The sequence below is a fragment of the Phalacrocorax aristotelis genome, chromosome 2 (genome assembly GCF_949628215.1).
Source record: "Phalacrocorax aristotelis chromosome 2, bGulAri2.1, whole genome shotgun sequence".
NCBI lineage: Eukaryota > Metazoa > Chordata > Aves > Suliformes > Phalacrocoracidae > Phalacrocorax > Phalacrocorax aristotelis.
Window position 1 is genome coordinate 28,100,866 of NC_134277.1, and position 20,615 is coordinate 28,121,480.

At 37.9% G+C, this 20,615-nt stretch overlaps 1 protein-coding gene across 3 annotated transcripts in view; it reads right to left on the reverse strand.

Annotated features, from left to right (window-relative positions):
* SLC25A13 (solute carrier family 25 member 13) overlaps positions 1-20,615 on the reverse strand; it is a 100,743-nt gene that overhangs the window by 6,457 nt on the left and 73,671 nt on the right. For all 3 annotated transcript variants that reach the window (XM_075082886.1, XM_075082885.1, XM_075082884.1), the window contains one exon: positions 10,220-10,360. In XM_075082886.1, the coding sequence (XP_074938987.1) occupies positions 10,220-10,360 (141 nt within the window). The remainder of the gene's footprint in view (positions 1-10,219; positions 10,361-20,615) is intronic.

The following is a 20,615-nucleotide window of genomic DNA, read 5'->3' on the forward strand; positions in this document are numbered from 1 at the left end:
GAGAGATCCATGTATTTCACTCTGCCAAAGTGTGTGTGTATTGTTTCTTGGTTCAGAAATTTCTCTCATTGTATTTATCTTGTCTGCTTGCTCTCTCTCACTCCCTAGTACTGTAGTTACTTGCTGGCAATAGAAAAAATATCAGAGTTTACTCCAACACATAACAACACCTTTGCAGAATTTTAAATAGTTGACATTGTAGCCACACACATGTAGTGGGAGCTCAGGATGTGTCTGAAGAAGATTGAGACAAAGGACAGGTCTGTCCCCTCTCATTCCCACTTGAAATAAATACTTCAGGGAAAATAGTGCCCGGTCCATGCATCTATGCAGACATTGCAATTGATAATGCAACATAAATTGAGGAAAAGAGAGTAGGGCCGTGACACTAACTGAGACCAGCCGGAAGGCACAAACAGGAGGTGGTTTTGGAAAAATGGGTAAAATCTTCCAAGCTTGAGAAAGAAATGGTCTGAGGATGAGCCTAAGCCTCTTCTCTTTGAAGTGAGGGTGGAGTTGTGATGAAACGGCTTGAGGTTCACCCACAAGCCCTCACGGGGTGCCCTTGATACTGTACTTTTCTTGTGCGGAGGTCTACCAGGGCATGGTTCAGTGCCAGACATTTCAGAGGGGACACACTAATATCTACAGAATTTAATTAAATCTAATGATATGCTTGGACATATCTGTAAGCTTAGCTTGTACTATAATAGCAGTTCAGATAAAGCGCTTATCCAAGTTGGTTGCTGGTTATCAAAGCAAAGATGCAAGAGCTGCAAAGTGTCAGAAAAACTGAAAAGTCGCCTTTCAGCAAGGGAAGGCAGGGCCACGCGACCAGGACTGTGTGACAGGAAAACCAGGTCCTGTGAGCCAGTTCATGGGAGATGCTGGTCAGTACAGCTTGCAAGCTGAGAATGCCTATGAGAAAATAAAGATTTATCTAAAAACAGCCGTTAGATCTTCTAGTCAGACTTCCTGTGCGTCACAGACTCAGTTACCGAGCATGGTGAGCACAACATGCCCTGCTCCAAGCCCAGCTGCTTTCCACCACACTTTCTTAGCTTATTTCTTGACATTTTCAAACTGAGGACTGACCACTTCCCCTGACAGTCCTTTCGGAGTTAATGATGCCTGCTGTTAAGACCCTTTGCCTTGTCGCTCAGCTGGATTTGTCCGATTTACGCTGCCAATCGCTCGTTCTCCTTATGCCTTTCTAGATACACTGAGGAAAATGCCATAAAGGAACTCGAAGCGCTGCTATTGCAGCCGCTCCACTGTTCACCTGCGTTGAATGGGGTTATCAGCCACAGAACAAAGTGATGCTGGGCTGGATTCTCCTCTCAAAATTACCTGCAAAGCCCATACACTTTACCTTGAGGGCACAGAGAAGGTGATCTTCTGTATTCACCAGAGACACAAGAATTCTGACCTCTCCTGTGCAACAGAAGCCCATTTTACAGTTCACCTTTAATCTTCACATAAAAAGAAAAGACTAGGGTTTTACCAAGTTCTGTATGAAAAAAAAGCTTTTTAATGATCAAACATCTGCACTGTATTTACCTCACAGAAAAATTATGAAACTCACTAACGAAACTTCCACAGACCAACACGGTTTCTTCAAAGATTTATTTTTAGAGCATGCTTTTCCTCAGAGCAAATCTCCTCACTGCCTTTGCCCTCAGGGCACATTACTTTTATTTTCTTTGCAATGTTGTCATTAAACACTGCACACATTTTTTCCTCTGCATTTTTTTCATACTCTGAAATATCTCAACATAGTTAAAATAACTTACGGAAATGAATAAACTCCAAATACGGCAACTCTTAACTCAACCCAAGCTGCTGATATTTCTCCCCCTTCATTAAAAGGCTCTTTATCATGGGGCAGAAATGGCATATTGTTAACATCACTAATAATACGCATTCAGGTACACGGAGAGGGAGGGATGTCCATCAACTTAGTTGGCTCAGTGTAAACAAAACCTGGATCAAAACTTGGATCCACTTTAATAATAACCCAGCTTGGCTCTGGTCCAGCATTGCAACAGTCTAAAGTTTCCCCCCATCATTCCGTTTAAAGTCTGGGAAAGCATGTTTAAAAGCAGGCCTCATTTAACTTCAAGTTAATCATCCGCAACCAGCCTAGGCCAATTAGGAAGGCTTAGGGAGATTGGCCACAGTATCTTGAAAAGCAAAAGAAACATTTATTTTACTTCTCGCACCTTTTTGATGTGGACAACATGCTGAAAGCCAAAAGTAGTTTTAATCAATCCCCAGAAAGCTGTAAGGATCATCCGCCCGAGTTTATTCTGGCAGCCAAGGTGCAGACCTGCCAGGCATGAAATTGTTGGGACATCCTACGCAACGTGACATGCGCCTCCCTCACACAACAGCCAGTTGGCTCCCATCTTCAACCTCTTTAATAACCTTAAAGCTCTTAATCTGGGATAGTATCTCACTGAATAAACCAACGGGGGGAAAAAACCCTGATTGTCAACGATTCGGACAAATAAGGCCAAGTCAGTGCCGGGGCAGGTTCTTTAGCATGCTAATTCCTGCTTATACCAGCTCTACCTGCAAATAAGGCTCTAAACAAACTATTTCTACTACAAGGGGAGGGTAATTACACTGACAAAGGCACCTCTGTGTCGGGTTGGGCAGAAGGAGCCGGCAGGTCTGGGAGACGCAGGCTTAACCTAGTCTCCTGCAGTGAATGCACATTGTCTAGTGCAGGGGGAAAAATGCCAGACTGGGGGGACCTAGCAGCATTCAAGACAACAGTGGTGCACCTTGTCTGAGAGGGTTATTTAATGCTTCTGGCACCTGTACTTATAGCCACCCCCTCTTTTTCTCCTTTACAGGTTTAGAATTTATTTGGCATGTATAATTGTTATTTTGATCCTATAGCTACAAACAATAGGCAGCATGTCATTTCTTGATCATTTTGCATTCTTCTAGGGTTTTACTACAGAGTTAACCCTTTGCAATCGGAGCCCTAACAGCACCTAGCAGGTTTTATAACAGTCAGGCAAACACTACAGGCATTTGCTCTCAAGGGCTGTAATTTTTTCTACTGTAAAATGACATTGCCTTAAAAGCTGCTATAGGTTTTTACTCACATATATTTATACCAACCAAAATATGAAACTGATTTAGCACATCAAGTTAGAGGAATAAAACACTGAATTCAAATGCTGTGCCAGCAATTCAGATTCAGTTTGCAGACAAAAATTAGAGCACTTCTTAGTTGGAACGGCAGGTTTTTGGTTATTTTCAAAGAAAATTTCTGAAGAGCAGGTTTTCACATATGAGAACGCAGTCACAAATAAGGATGGTGGATGCAAATTAAGGTAACTCAAAACTTTTACTACTCTGTTTTGTATGTTTATCATCCTGCTGTAAACTCACAACTTCAAGAGGTGAAATATCTCAGCTTTATCAAAGCAACCAGGTGGGAGCTTGGTACACATCCTGTCAGCTGAGATTACACTTTCCAGGTCAACACACTAGAAGCCCATTTATGAAGTTGTCAAAAAAAAATTAAGAGACTTTTGGAAGCCTTTCTGACTAGTTTTGGAAATACAAACTGTGTTGGTGATATCAGCCAAAGCACAAACCTGAGCTAAATACCTTCTATTAATTTTAATAATAAATATTACCACAACCAACGTATCCTTTCCGCCATGAATCATTTACTACCGTATTATTTACCATCTTCTCGGGACCACAGAATAACTTTGTTGTGCAAAATTATGGAGTGGCACTGTCTGTTATGCTGTAAGGCACTATTCACAACGGTTATTTATAAAAAGAGTAATATTTTATTAAACACTTTATGGCAGATATTATATGGATATGAGTTTCTATAATGTACCAAATAAGCTGGTGTACTTACAATGTGTATTTACATGAGCACTTTAAAGATGTCCTTTTAAATCAACAGAATACAAATCCAACTGACTTTAATGGGACTTTATGCATATTAGTGTGTAAGACAGAAGATATATTAGCTAATCTTGTACATTTACTTTAGCATTCAACTGTGACCAGAAATTAAATAAAATCTATTAAAAATACTGAAAAACAGAAGTGTATCCTTTCCCATTTCCGCCAACATAAATGACATTTTGCATTAGGTTAAATGGTATTTTCCCTGACTGGGATATGTTGTCTCTATATTTTCAAGAATAGCTGTCATCTACAGAACATCTGTAGCTAAAGAAGAATTTACTAGTCATAAGCTTCCATGCCCTGGTGCTTTCACAGCAACAATTACTGGCAGAAAGAAGACAAATAGAGGAAACAAATTCCTTCTGCAAAAGTGCTGTTATGTGCCTCCCCAAAGGAGCAGCTGGGTTTTGAGAAGTACAGTGTTTTAAAATACTTATTTACACAAGTAGTTCTGAATTTTAGACAAAGGCAGAAAAAAATATTTGCTTTCTAGCTTTAAAGAACTACAGGGGTTCAACCCAGCAGTTAGCCTAATGAGCTGTATGTGTCAAATCTTTTAACTGCTGGAATTAACATGCATTTTATTTCTAAGCTTTATATCATTACAGAACTGCTAGTATCTGAACACCCAGCGAAGGCACAGTGAGTCTGCGAGGAAGGCTTGACTTTACATTGCTGTCCTTATTATGAGGGACAATTAGCTAAAGTGAAAAAAGCTCTGTTTTTCCAGACCTACTGGTCTTTAGTGGGGAAGGAAAAGAAAGCAGCAGAAAAGGCCAGAAAGCAGCTTTGGAGAAAAAGGTCTGGAGGGTACTGGCGGCCAAGCTGAGTCTGGGTCAGCAATGCCTCTTTGCAGTGAAGACAGCCAGCCACACCCTGGGCTGTAGTAGCAAGGGTGCAAGACAAGTGATTATTGCCTTCCCTTCAGCACTGGTAAGACCACATCTGGAGTCCTGTGTCCAGTTCTGGTCTTTCCAGTACAAGAAAGACGTTGCCACAGTGGAGTGAGTCCCGGCACAGGGTGTCAAGCCAGCTGGGTAGCCCAGCTGGTGTATGAGGAGAGGCTAAGGGAACTCAGTGTGCCCAACGCCAAGAAGAGCAGGCTAGGGGGAGACCTTATTGCTCTCTTCAACTACTTAAAAGGAGGGTGCAGGGAAGAAAACTCTTCTTGGAGGTGCACAGTAGAAGGATTAGAGGCAATGAACAGAAGCTGGACCATGGCCAATTCCAATAAGGCATTAGAGAAAGGGTGAGGGATTTTTGGTTTTGCTTGTTTTAAACCACGAAGGTGGTCAAATACTGGGTCGGGTTGCCCAGATGACCTCCGGACTAGCTTTCAACACAAATTATTCTGATTCTAACATCAAGACTGCAAGTAGAGCGGAGCACATAGCAGAGATCTCAGCAGAGTACTACTGTGAATTGCTTTGTGTCACTAGCACAGTAGAGCACCATGTTAACATGCCAATGAATGACCTAAAAGAATATTAATCTCACTAACATAGAGGGGCACCAAAACTACACAACCCAGCTTCTCAGTGATTCTCAAATGGCTATCCCCTAGAACACTGGGATAATTACGTTCATAGCCAATACAAGATTAACTCAGCTGGATGCAAAAATGGTTTATATAGCATTTCCTTTGTTAATCTGTTGACATGAGACATAAGATTTATTTGTCTGTGCCTTGGTTTTCTCTGTTAATGCAAGACGGGAACACTGAAATTACCTATATCAGGGGTGTGTGGGCATTGTATTTTACAATCCACAGAAAGTGCTTCATAGGTAGAAATTAATACAAAATATAAGACTTCAAACAACAAGCAGTAGATACTGTTAAGACATGCAGGAATTTGCCTTTTGAAGCTAAGACTGACATATGTATCTAATTGTTCGCATCTTCTGGCTGCAGTTATGACTAATGAAAGTACATTCTTCCTTGCCAACTACTACATGGGACTCTTACAGGTTTTCACCCAAATTTCAGCATAAAAGATTCATGGGAACTAAGCAGAGAATGCCAGATTAATCTACGGTGGTAAGAACAGCTTTCAAGATGATTTATTTCTGAACTGAGAAAATAGAATTTTCACTGCAGTCCTTGCAACATGGTAAACGAAACAGCACCAAAGCGGAGCGAGAGAAACAGAAAAGCTAGCGTGCAGCAGACTGGATGACCAGTCCTGATTTAAGAGGTTTGTAACTTATTCACACAGAAGCAAACTCACACTGATGAGCAATGGAAACACTTCAGCTCTACTATAAGCTTGCAGACTGACTGGTAATGTTCTCATTCATCACAAAAAAACCAACCGTTTAAAAATATCCATGCTCCTATTTTGACAAACTATCATTGTGGTAATACTAGTTACAGGTTAACATCATGTCTTCTGGGCTCCGTCTTCCTTGTAAATATGTGATATCCCTCCATTTATTCTATCTCTATAATAAGCCCATTTTCTCCACTTCTGGCAGTACAGACACATCACTGATCTTTGCTCTCTGTGGATTTCACCATCCAACCGTTAGGCTGAGGGAATCCCTTTTTCCCATCTCAAAGCGAGACCTTTATGGAAATTCTGTAAGCGATAGAGGATTCTGTCCCTCTGTCCAGCTTCTCATACTATCCTGCCCTACTTGGCCTCATCTAGTCCATGGCCATCTTCACCTTTTCCAGGGACTCAGCACTACAGGCACTTGATATCCATTAATCTGGACATCAGAAGTGAATTATTTGGGTGGTCAGTGGTGGAAACTGCTGTAGAAAACTACAGTCAACCCCTCTTAGAGCAGTTTTACAAGAATTTCTAACAAGTCAAGTGGAAAAGGAGGAACATTATGGTCTTGAACCAAAACTGACAGGGCAGTTAATCTTTAGTGGTTTTGCTTTCTTTTGGCCACAAAAGAAAAAAAAAAAATTCCAACAGAAAATAAATTCAGGCCATACAAAAAAAAATTTGTTATTAACTATGAAATGAAATATTATATTTAATTTTTTGATTGTTAAAACAATTTTTAAAAAAGAGAAGTTAGGGGGAAAAAATATATCGATTTATTTCAAATGAAAATTCGTAAATGAAAAGTCTATAATTTTGCTTTCAGCACTTGCAAAAGAAAGTTAATCAGTTGGTCCTAAATCATGGCTAAGATAGACCAGTGTTGAAACAGCTGGAATACCTAGCATGAAGGTCCATTAAGCCTATAAAAAGACTCCAAGATTCGCAAATGAAACTGTCTTCTAAAACAAGTATCTACGCGTGTTCCTCTGCTGCAGTATGTATGGAGTCTTGCTTAGATCTAACTAATAGGTACATACATAAGAATTTGAGATGCAAGCCTTGTGTCTTGAGACACAAAAGACAAAGCCAAAAGAAAGACTTAAGATGCAAAGAGTTGTTCATGTTAGAGCGGACAGCATGAAAAGTACTGAGATAGACACAAAATCCTCATTCCTGTTTTATATAGCTTTAAAGCTAATTTGACTCATTAAGAGTACAAGCATTCCAAATGTACCAAGATATTTAAGTTCTCATTGGTAGAACACTTACTATTATTTGAAGTTCACTTGATCGTTATATTCACTAATTTACTAGAAGCACCACCAGACAAGGTAGCACCTACCAAATCTAGTCTCATCTGAAATCCATTTCAAACCACTGATGTCTCTGGGTAGCATTTACTGGGGCTGGTGACTTTGATGCAATGAGTTACTAATCCTGCCTGGCCTCACCAGCACTGCCAGCTTCAGCACAAGCATTTGGGAGACAACTGCTTTTGCCTCTAACGCTGCTGTTCCACAAGCACCTCAAGGCAGTACAAAACTCCTCTGATACAGACTGGTGGGTTCCCCATGCCATGAAGGTATTTCTCCCTTTGCCTGGGTACAACCATCCTGAGGAGATACAGAATGAGCTGGTCTGGGTTCAGAACAAACTAAGCCAGAAGAAAGAGGAGGTTTTAGTTTTAATGAGTTTCCTGTTCCTGATCATTATGTGGCTGCACCAACACAGTTGCTGGCATATGGGGGAGGGGACAGATAGAATTGCCATTTTTTTCAGCTACAGTGCCAAAGTGTTTGGTGGACAACAGCACAAACCTGCCCAGTGACAGAGCTAGGCGTGACTAAGGGTGCACTTCAACACAAGCCTTCTGACATGGTCTGTGCTCCATTGGGTGGATGACAGTGATTGCCAGGTTAAATTCTCTAGTTTTGTCAAATCAGTCAAGTTTTTGCAGGCAATTAATCCAAACTGGACATACAAAAGGACATGTATACATGGTGGAGTCGAGTGGAGGGAAGGAGAGACAACAGTAGAGTAAAAACAAATCAAAACCTTTCTGTGGCTTTTTTTGTGGAGGTAAATGGACTTAATGAATGAACCAGCAGAACTGTGTAGTTTGTGATTAATAACTGCCTGTTTCAATGCAACATAGTGCGGTAACCAGCTCCTGTTCAGGTATATTCCTTACAAATATTCACCAAGTATCTACTCAAGAAAACAGAAATAATTCATAACATGACCCAAGGCATTAATACCATTTAAAAATGGAAAAAAATGTAGCAAATTCTGCCCAGCCACCAAGAGTGGGTATTCAGGGAAGAAAAAAAATCCAAAAAATGCTAACTTTAGTAAACTACTTCATCGCTCTTTCTCGGTTTACGTTTTATTTTCACTAGTCCAAGTAAAAGTCAGTAGCTGCCCTCCATTTCTGCACAGCCTCAGGGCTGCAGGCTGTTTACCATATCCATGTTTTCAGTTGTAAATGTTGACCTGATCAACACCATAATGCCATTTACTAGGAGTTTACACAATAGCATCAGCTTCAGTAAAACACCTAAAAAATTAGCAAGTCAATTTAAAGGGAAAAACAAGTCCCCATTAAATCCTATTCAGACCTGCAACTTCTCTCCAGGCCAAAACATACATACATCTACTCGCAGGCAGGCTTCCACTTTGTAATGTTAACAGACCAATTTAAAAGGATTGGATGCTTAAAAATGGAGATGGAGGGGGATGGGGCTCATCTGGTGGTTTTTGAAGCATCTTCAGTTTACACTGCTGCAAATAAGAAACAGAGGAATACTGTCTGCTGCACTGGAAATACTGGGACAAATGGGTAGCATGAAAACTTTCCCCCGAGAAGTAGACTGCAGAATCTGAAGAAACACTACACGGTGCTCTGCAGTATATGGCATTCATTACAGGTTTTTTTTTCAATACTGTGTGTAACAGCTATCTCAAAGTATTCATAGAATCATAGAACTGTTAAGGTTGGAAAAGACCCTTAAGATCATCGAGTCCAACTGCTAACCTATCACTGCCAAGTCCACCACTAAACCACATCCTCAAGCACCACGTCTACCCTTCTTTTAAATACCTAGTATCCTTCATCTAAAAGTAGAAGGCAGTATGTTAATCCTTTAAATTATTTGCAGCATATATCCTATTAGATTCAACAGAATATGTTTCTAATCCTGCTGCAGTCTAACATTAAACCTAACTTTATTTCTACTTATTTATGTATCTATGTGAAGACAAGATATGTAGGAAGCAGAATTGTAGAGTCTGGAGTACACACTCATAAAAGCAGCTTTTCCTGATGTTATTTGTGGCAATGTTGTTCTAACCTAGCAAGGGGAAGCTTGCTTTAGTAGTTTATTTGTATGCTGGGCTCCCACTGTCTGTGTTTCTTCACTATTATTGTGCTGCAATTAATTTCCATCACCAGGTTAACAATGACATCTGGGAAAGTTGCTGAATCAAACACAGAAGACCAAAAGCACAGCTCCAAAACTGTAAGCTCTATATCATGAAGCAGATGAAAATAAGTTTATTTTTACACCAGGCAGAACATCAGGAATCACAAACTCATCCTCAATGAACAGTACTTACACCAGCTGAATTGGCAAAAGAAACCTTAGTAAGACAAGCAACACGAGACAGTTTCTTCCCTTAATTAGAAATGAAAAATGAAGATATGATATCACATAATAAGGAACATCTTTTTAAATAGTTCAATTATACCCAACTATGAAAGTTTTTGAGAACAATGAAATGAGGTTTCAATTTTAAATGTTCAGAATTGGCTTTTAATGCGCAAGATAGATAGATAGATAGACAGATAGATAGACAGACAGATAGACAGATAGATAGACAGATAGACAGATAGATAGACAGATAGATAGATAGATAGATAGATAGATAGATAGATAGATAGATAGATAGATAGATAGATAGATAGATAGATAGATATGAAAAAAGCATACCTTGTAGAGACCAAAGAAGCCTAAGTCCCGTAATACAGTTAGGGCACTAACTCGTGGACCAGTAGTAATTTCTCCAGCCACCTGTAATCGAATCTTGACAATTTCCAGTGGATTGGTAAAGATCACTTGAGATCCTCCAGCCTGAAATTAAAAGTGGAAGGCAGTACATTAACCCGTTATGTTATTTGCAGTGTACGTCCTGTTACATTCAAGAGAAGGCATTTTTAACCCTGCTGCAGTCAGTTAAGCTATTAGCAGACAAGAGTTTTAGTATTAGTTAATAAACTGCAGCTCACAAGGTAAGAAACCCACACCCCCATGAGATTAGTGGTCAGGGAAAACAGAGGAAGCAGGTCAGCCACTGCAGAACACTGCAGCACATCAGACAGACACTAGCTCAATTCTTGCTGCAAGAATACGTTCACCAACACCAATTTATGCAATACTGACAGGCCAAGAACACTGTAAAGCAAGTAAGGAAGTGAAAGGAAGAATTAGTAATTAAGTAAAGAAACTAAAATGTGCATGCCAGTACTTAGAAAGTGAAAACATACTATTGAAGAGTCAAAGACTGGCAGAAGCTTCTTCAATTTTGGCACGAGTTCATAAAACAAAGAACACATGGATTCCAAAGACCAGAACTGCAGATATCTTTTGCATTTTTAAAACCCCACTGAACTACCAGTTTCAGTGCCATTAAATGCTGTTTGAGTCAAGAGTCTGAGCTCCACATCATTATTTTTGCACCAGGTAATAAAGAAGGTCTACAGACCGAACGATTCCGTTAATCAACAACTGCTCAATGTTTTTAACATGTCAGTCTCCATTTGTTGGGAAGACATCACTCAACTGATTTTGAAAGTTAGTTTTAAAACACAACAGTGGCAGGCAGTTTAGACTCCCAGCTAGTTCTGGTAAAGTGCATCTCGTTCACAATACGTACTGCAGGGCATAACCTTTCTGCTTTGCTGACAGATCCTGAGTTAGAAATTTGAAACAAGAAAACGAAGTGGATTAAAAAAATACTAATTCCAACTCCATCTGGCCCAAATTCAACAGAGTGTCATTCTAACTTCTGCTAATTTCTTAACTATGTGGCCCAACAGCTATGCCCTTCTCTAGGTTCTGAAATCACACAAACCATGCAAAGGGCAACCCTCACTCTCCCCACAACAAAACAAGAACTATTTTTTTTCTAGAAGGTAATGACTAAAATGAAAGAAGCTGCATTTAAAAGCACTTGCATATAGCCATGTCTAGTATGTAAATACAATGTGCACATCTTTTTTAAATTATCCAAATGTTAAAAGAATTAATCATAGCTCAGATTAACTATCATTCAAAATAAAAAATATGCACAGTAATATGGTTTAAATAATGTGCTGAAGAAATGGCAAATCGCACGAACAACTATTCTTGTCTACCACTTAGACTGAGCATACACAGTGTGGTTACAAATTAAAGTCTTTACATAACCCCCAAAATATCCCAAATGTTTCCTATTTTGACCAGAAAATGCATGCTCTTGTGTAACTCAACTGGTTTTGACTTTCAAATTGGCATAATTTAATTTAACTGCTTTTACCAAACCAGAATCCTGGTACATATAAAACTGCTATTCTTGTTGCCATCAGAAATTAGACTGATAAATTATTTGGCACATATGCTGACTTCAGTTTTGCACTTAAACTGAAACATATTAAGTAAGTAAGCATTCGAAACAAAAAATTGAGTTTTTTTAACTTGTCTACTCATCTTGCAAAGTTTCAATATTAAAAAAAATCCTGGAAAGGTCTTTATGGCGAATTACAAATCCCTATGTAATAAACATTTTGCTCTATGTATTACAAATATTAAGTGTTCCCACATGCCATCACATGTATTTTCTTCCTAAAAGGACAAAATCCCAATTGCAGGTGATAATGATCATTTGCAAGTTTGCTATACCACAACCATCCTCTAAAACACACCACTTACAAACTCATACCAACTGATCTATGTTAGCACAAATAAACTACTTTCTCTCAGTATGATATTCTTGCATTTCATTGTGCCATGACTCCATGGGAAGTGTTCAATTTTCACTATAGGAAAGCCATATTAAAATTTAAAAGATGACAACAAAATGAAGTTTAATTTATTATTATTATTAATGCACCAAAGCACTGAGCAATTTAAAAATCTATAAAAATGTTTATAAGTGAATGCCATATTTAAAGAAAGGCAATAGAAACATACATCTGATTTCAAAGGAGAATAAAGGCAAATAATTTCTGAATTCAAATGAATGGGAAATACTTCAGGTGTTAGCACATATAAGTGTTTATGTCTGCATGTCCAACCTGGCTGTGTTGACACTTGCAGCGTTAGATGTTTGCGGCTTTGGGTAAATCACCCAAGACTTCCTCTTCTTCAGCTTGCTATTTGAAAAAATGGGGATGCTATTATTTACCCACCTCATACAACCAAGCTTGCTGCATTCAAATTTTTAAAACACTGAGACCTGCATGCATCAGGCATTACTAAAAAGACTACAGGTTTTGCTGCCCACAAAGGAGGTCTGAAGAAAGACACTGGAAATTTCCACGGAAATCCTTCCACAAAACTGTCTAGGTACTAGCCCAGAACTCCCTGAACAACCTTTGTCATCCTCTAAATTTGATCAAAGATATACTCCAAAAATCAAATGGTGAATAACTGAAAGCAATTATTTGCTTTCAGAGCCAGACAATACCAGACAGAGGGTCTCGGTAGGAGGGATTCTACCACCTGCCTGCTTTGCAATGGAGAGGAAGGCTGGTTTATCAACCAGTGTAGAGGCAGTTCTAGCGGTAACAAGTGCAGTTGCCTGGTGGGGAGCTTTTATCGCCCTGTTATTTAACCATCTATGCTGGTAACTGCAGCTCCTTACTCTCAAAATGAGGGGGAAGCAAACTGGAGATGGCTACTGTACTCTCTAATGAAATGATTTCTTGCTTGTCTAGTACTGGTAACTCCTATTGTGTTATTCATCATCATAGTATGCAAGTGTCTCATAAATATTAATGGCATTTCATCCCATGGCTCCTGTGAGGAAAGTACAATGACTCGAGTTTTACAAAAAGAGGATTTGAGGTAAAGAGGTTAATTGTATGCCCAGCGTGTGCGTCCCCCTAGCTCAAACATACACAACTTCTAAGAGTCTCCAGATATCCTGATCTCCAAAAGAGTAGCTTGAATCACAATAGCATGGCTTCTGTCCCTTCTGAGTTTTTGCAGAGTGAATGCAATGAAAGAAATCTCATTAATCTATTTTTTTTCCCAGTCTCTTCAAGGTGCTTGTACAAACTATTATGGAAAAAACAGACAAAACATCATCAGCACCTCGTATCACCCCACCCATTCATTCTTTCTGGCCAAAAGCTGAAGAACATTGTCTTCTGGTTTGCTAACTTTTACAGCTGAAAGTGTTATCTCATTTTAAAATTTTTAAATATGCTCCCAAAGGTCAGAATTTGAAAACTATCTTTTTTGGCTGGAATAAAAAAAGTTTAAGCTCAGGTTGCTCAAGCGTAATGATTTCTCCACTAAGTGTCACAAAAATAAACTTTATCAATTGTTTAATATAGACAGTTCCCAGTAACACCATTTTTTTCTATATTGAAGTTACAAACTTGAACACAACTCTGAATTCCTTACCACCTCTTCCAATCTTTTTTTAAAGAAATAATCTGACTGTAAAAGCAAATCTATTACTTTTCAGTTATTAGCATGTGATTAAAATAAAACCTGCAATTTTGAGTTATTTATAGGAATAGATACCTAGAAGTACCGCATAGATTATTATCTGTAAGGGCCCACGAAGGGCCCATATTATTCTGAAAGAATTTAACATTTGACCTAATCACAAGCACTTATGGTCTTGTTTGATGTAATGCAAGAAAATAAAAGGGAAATACCTCTGTCATCCAAGAACTCTTCATACACACATAGCTAGAAATCTGCGTGCATATAAAATGTTCAGTGTGCTTTAACACAAAAGCAGCTAGCTATGCATCTGCATACATGTGAATTTTTAAAAACAAGCTGGGTTTTTTCATTTTTGCATTTGTTCTTTAACACTGCACTTGGTAATGATATCACGCAACAAACACCTCTCGATGGCAGTATAGTCTTGTACAGTAATACAGTATTGTCTATCACATGCCTCCTTCTACTTTCCTACTTTACTGAATAGAAGGGAGAAGTAGAAATAGTTGAGGTATTTTTTTCTGTCCAAGGGGAAAAACAACCCCACTCTATAGAGAAAAAAAATGAATTTAATAACAACCACTTAACAACACTCCAGTGTAAGAAGTTAGAATGTTTTCTACTTCTTCATGTGTTCAAATCACCTTGTAACAAACCTTACTGGAAAATAAACAGATTTTCACCCCCATCATTACACTAAGACAAGAAATTCCTGTTCTTTTTAATGTAACAGCATTTTGTGCCTTTATAAGATTAGATAAGAAATGAGCACACCAGACCCAACTCTCCTAAGGCATTCACATCTCCATTTGAAAGCTGCAGTGTAGGTTCTGAAGAGAATACAGCTTGTAATTCAGGAAGCTAATTCTGTTTTCCATCCCAGAAGAAAGTACTAGACTCTTTTCCTTTCATTACTACTGACCATCAGCTGTTCTTGTGCCTCTAATTAACCTTATTACCTACTTCAAATCATAGCCTTTTTCCTGTTCTCAACTATATGCATTTAGGGTCAGCATAGATCTTTCTTCTGCACCCCATACAACTTGTCACGTATCACTTCTTAAGGTTTCGTGGATGAAGAAAGGATCACTACTGCTATTAGAGTGTTAATATTTCCCAACAATATCACCCCGGGATAGCAATTATGGCAATTAATGGAAACCATTAAAATACATAAGCAGCATATTATATAATTATCCAAAATCAACCTCTGCAAAAGAAATAATCTACAATGTTTTGGTTACTCATTCAATTAAAAAAAAAAAAAGACAAGCAGGTGCAAGTTCCAAAATTTTTAGTCAACTGTTTATCACATTCAGTTATACTGGATATCATACACTGTCCCAGGCCCTTACTCCTTGCCAGGTCCATACACAGCTTGTTTTCCTGTGCATTTGCTAGCATCCATTAATCCTAATTAAAGTCAAGGTTCCTAAAGTGCTGAGCATTGTACAGATACAAATAGAGATTTTTCCCCATCACAAAAAAAATATCTAAATTAAATACGCACTCAAGGGATGCATGAATGGAAGAATTACCATCCTCGTTGTATAATAAAGAAGAACTAAGGCATAGAACTATTAAATGATTTACCACAAAATCACATACTAATTCTACCACAGAACAAGGCTTAGAAGCCGGATTTATGGAGTGCCACTGCAGTGCTTCAAACTACCTCTAAAAGTCTTGGAGTTTGTATGGCAAAAGATCCCAAGAGGATCAGATGAATTGTGTTGAGTTGCTGCAAAGATGATTTCACTCTGGACTTGTCTGTTACCAGAAGAGCTACCAAGTAACAGACATCTGTCCGAAGTGACTGTTTTTCTTATACATCTCAAAGGTGACAACCTTAATTACATGGTGCTATGTATGTCAAGGGCAAAGCACACTGGGTTCTCAAAAGCTTGGTTCTATGTTACCTTTTTTCCCAGTAAAGCCAGGCTTCAAAAATCCAGACAAGCCATCTCATGCTATTTTGTGTCCTCTTGTCTGTGGTCCTATCTAAACAGGATCCTGATAATGCTATTTAGCAATGGGGGTTCATATAGTAAATACCTTTTCTTCAGATCACGAGATTTCCCCAGCCCTCAATCATCTGCTTTTCACTACCCTGCCCAGGCTAGCACAGAAACAGCTTTCATGCTGCTCAGGCAGAACCGTGTTTTTCTCCAGCTAATCTTTCTTGTCTTCGGAGGGCAGACTTCTCTGGTCTGGCTAAGGTTTTGCTTTGGGCAGCTCAAACAGCGAACACTGCTAGAATCACAGAGTCTTGTTAATGTCCAAATGTACATAAAATGTAAAGCAAGCTCCTTCAAACACTCACGTAAAAGCACTCATAAATAGAATTGCAATTAGTCTGAACAGAAGTACATTCCTGCTACTGCTTCAGACAGATTTCCAAGACTCGGATACAAGTCGTGATGATTTCCCTACAATAGGTTATTAATGACCTGGCTAAACCAAAACAAACAGGAGTATGGTTTGTTTGCAAGCACTGACCAAGTCTGCAGTGGGAAAAAAATTAAAATTGTGGATTTGATATTTTCCATGTTATAGGTAATTCAGTTCTCAGAAGCCTAGCCAAAAAATCAAAGTGGAGCCTACTTGATTGGCATTATAAAAACAATTAAGTTAGAGACCTGTCAAAGATGTTAACATTTGGCTTGGTCTGCTCCACTTGTCTATTTTGACTAGTTGTAGAATCATTTAATGATTTACAGACCTTTCAAGTCTTACGGCATGGTAGCTGTATTAAAACTGTGACCCATTATTTCTTGGTCACATCATAAATTACTGTGACATTATAAATATCTTCCTTTTTCTCACAGAAAGCTAGATTTTAATTCCTGATTTCAGTTTGAGGGTTTGGTTTTGGTTTGTTTTTTTTTTTAACCTGCACTGGTAAACACTAAAATATTTTACTGCCTGTAAAAGAAGTAGTAACAGGAGAAAGGGATGTGTAATAAAATATAATTGTCAAAACAATTACATGTTTTAAGCTGTAATGTATGTTCGTATAAAATTTTGCAGTCATTATTTCTAATACAATAGTAAAAACTTAATACATTTCAAATGGGAAGAATATTAAGTATGTTTGTTGCAAAAAATTGGGCTTTTTAAGAGTTCAGAATTGTTCTGTTCTGCAATCAGAAACATGACAACCTAAACCTATCCATCCCTCCTTTACAGTTTGAAAAAAAATCCCTCCCCTTTTTTTTTTTTAGGGGAGAAGGGAAGAGGAAAGGGGAAGCGAAATGGGAAAGCAGTTCTAATTTGTCATGGGAAATATCCCTGGGGAAAAATCTCTGGGAAAAATTAAAATTAACTTAACTAATCCAACAGAAAAATTCAAAATATAGTGAAATCGTGTTCTGCATAACTCCTCACTGCTTTAAGGAAAGGCCAGTTTAAACAGGTTTGACGGGGTGAAAATTTCTGCAAACTTTTTTAAAACATCCAAACCTGCAAGGAAATGTGGGATGAGGTCAAAGAAAAGAAGGAACTCTACACCAGGAACTTCCCCACCCTTTGGTACAACCTCTTGGACGGGCTATCATGTTACTGTGTGTTGCCCTCCCAAACTTCATTATAAGGCTTAAATCTATTTAATAGATTTTAAATATCTTAAAGCTGAAAATTAATCGGAGACAATTATAACAGAGCAGTGTTGAAACACAATGGGTTTGCAAAGGTGAAGATAAATTTAAGTCCAGATCTAGCTGGGAAGGTTGTACCAAAAGTTTACAATTAGCTTAAATTCTTTTCAGTATGATGAAAATAACTACAATTACAGTGGTTCAGAGGAGAAAACTATACTTTAAAAATACCTAATTAATTATAGTATATCTCTTACATTATATTAATTAAATAGACTTTAAATCTAAGTAATTTATTTAACAACATCAATTTTATGTAAAAAGAAAATAGCTTTAAATTTAATCAAGAAAAAAAAATGTTTCAGGAGCTTCTGAACCTTTCCTTAAACAAGAAATATGAATGTTGGGCTTTTACACATGCAGGTAGAACTCCCCTGGAAAGTAATGGAAGTTACATTCCCTGACTACAGGGAGAATAGACCTCTCAGAATAAATCTGTTAAGAGTTCAACACATGTATGCCATTTGCTTTCAAAGCTAGTAAGAGCAATCATCAAGAAGATCATCGTTACTTAACTATCCCAATAAACTATACCAAAACTTTCCTGTGTGATAGCAGTTGTTCATTTTTTTTCAGATACACATGCAGAGATTTTTTTTTTCCCCAGCATACATAATGCTCAGTTTCATTTTACCCTTACTCATAGGTCAGCCTTCCTTGCCAAATAGGGTAGAATTTTATCAGATTTCGGTTTCTGAATAAGGAAAGCAAGAATGACACCTTCAGTCTCCTTTAGCCTACAACTTAGAAATGTCTGAATTTTTGCAAGTAAGATATCTAAGAAGCGTGGGAATTGCAGTCCATCCACCCTCTACCTTTTCTGCAATGCAACAGAGAAAATGCAGCTCAGACGTGGACTTATTTTATTACTCTCTGAAACATAAAATAAATGTTTTCAAGTAGCTTAATAAAACTATTTGCACTGGATTGGTTATTTAGCACAATTTGTTTGGAATTTCACATCATATTCCTTTATAAAAATTAAATCTGGACAGGATTTTGTATTTTCTAGATGAACGCCCATCTTAACCGTATCTAATTTTTATGTTCAATAGCAGAGTTGAGGTTGTCCAAGCAGGTCCAATATGTTTTAACTTCATTATGATTACTATAAAGTCTCTAGAAATATGCCTAAAATTGTCTTGACAACTTAAATAAAAGCAGATCTGTATGGGGTCTGTAATTGCACTGTGCTACGTGATTTAAACTGGCTAATAGTGAGCACATACTGAGCAGCTGGGAAGGAAAAGACTGTGTGTTTGGAAAGAGAAGGGAGAGCAGAGGGAAAGGTTAATAAAGCAAAATGTTTTCCCCTTTTCTTGCTGAACATTAAGCCTCCGATTTACCTATATAATTGTATTACTATAAGTAGACAAGACAACATGTATTAAATAGCTATTTCTTTTTAGGCATGCTATTAAAAAATCTTCTGTTTTTCTTAATTGTTTGTATGTATTTTATGATCACTCTTTATTTTGCATCTTTGCATCTCTCTGCCTGTTACTTCCGGACACACGACGTAAATTTTTCAGTTAAATGTGGAGCTGCTTTATTTAAGGAACTTAGCAACATAACTGTCTCACCTACAAGCTTAGTGTTAAAGGCAACACATCAAGACCCCCAAAATAATATTTATGTCACTTTTACGAATAGAGTTTTCGTTTGGTTAATATAACTCAAAAATAAAAATAATGACCAGTGCTCTGTTAAAAAAATCAGGTTATTTTTAACAGAAGCTTTTAAGAGAATCAAGTTTAAAAGAAGCAAGCAGCTAAACTCGGTATGACTAGTGATTATTTTTTATTTAAAATATAAAATAAATTGAAAGACCATGAAAAAAGCTTACAGAAACGTGCAAGGTTATTGCCACTGTAAAAAAAAGATTTGAAGTTGTACTTACAGCTTACCCAAGATCATCCTTTTTTCAAAGAATCCCTGAAGGTAACTTAGAACATTAGCAGAACTCAAACCTAGCATATTTGTGCACTTTTTCATTTGAGCAGGTTAAGTCAGATTTGTGGTTTAGATGCTCCGCAGATCCTAGCTCTACAGTATCATACAGTCTTGGAACTGAAGCTTTTTACTAGTCTAGCAATGATAAGGGCTTTATAGGATTCTCATGAGTGATGAGAGTCCTAAATGCACAGCAGAGACCAGAGTTCATGGTGGGTATCAGGCATTGTGCAAATCTGGAAGTTACATGTATTTTTATGGGTAGCAAATAGCACAGTCACTAGGAAAATTTCTTACAAACACGGGAGATGGAAATTTTGAGTTAGCAATTTATATAAGAATCCTCTTTAACATTCTGCATAAAAAATACAAAGGTTATACTTTTAATTATATTCTTGGGGGTCTCAGAAAAAATAAATCTCAACAAACCTATCACTTTCATCTTCACATAATAAGAAGCTATGAAACAGGCTGTTAACTGAACTAAGTGCCACGAGGTCATGAGGTAAAAGATCTATTTTCTTCTTTTCTTCTTTTTTTTTTTTTGAAGGAGAGAAAACAGTTTACAAAACAGAAAAAGACTTGTTCAATGAAACAATTGACTTTAGTTACAAGTGCAAGAGTCAGCCATGTGTACTAATTCTCAGTAATTATGATGCAAAGTGAACTCCTTGGGGACTTAAAAGTCAAGGCCTGGCAATGGTTGGGCAAACAGCAGAGTGGAGCTACCCAGGTGATACTGACCCCTTCAAAACCCTTTGTGTTACTGAGCAACTCAAACCATCCAAGTATCTGTTCCATCCTCCCTTTCTTAGGTATTAATGCTATACTGTTTGCACAGGGCTGGTATTTAAAACCTTAAAATCTAGCATGCATCCGAGTACACAGCCCTTGCATAAGCAGCAAATACACTGCAAGGAAACAGAAGCGCACAAGGAGGAAAATTTAACATCTGTGTTTGTAACACAATCACAGCTGAGAACTAGATGCAGAGAGTGGAAAGGTGGTAGGGCAGGTGTTTTTTATAAAATTCATCTTAGTTGGCTGCCCCTTTTTAG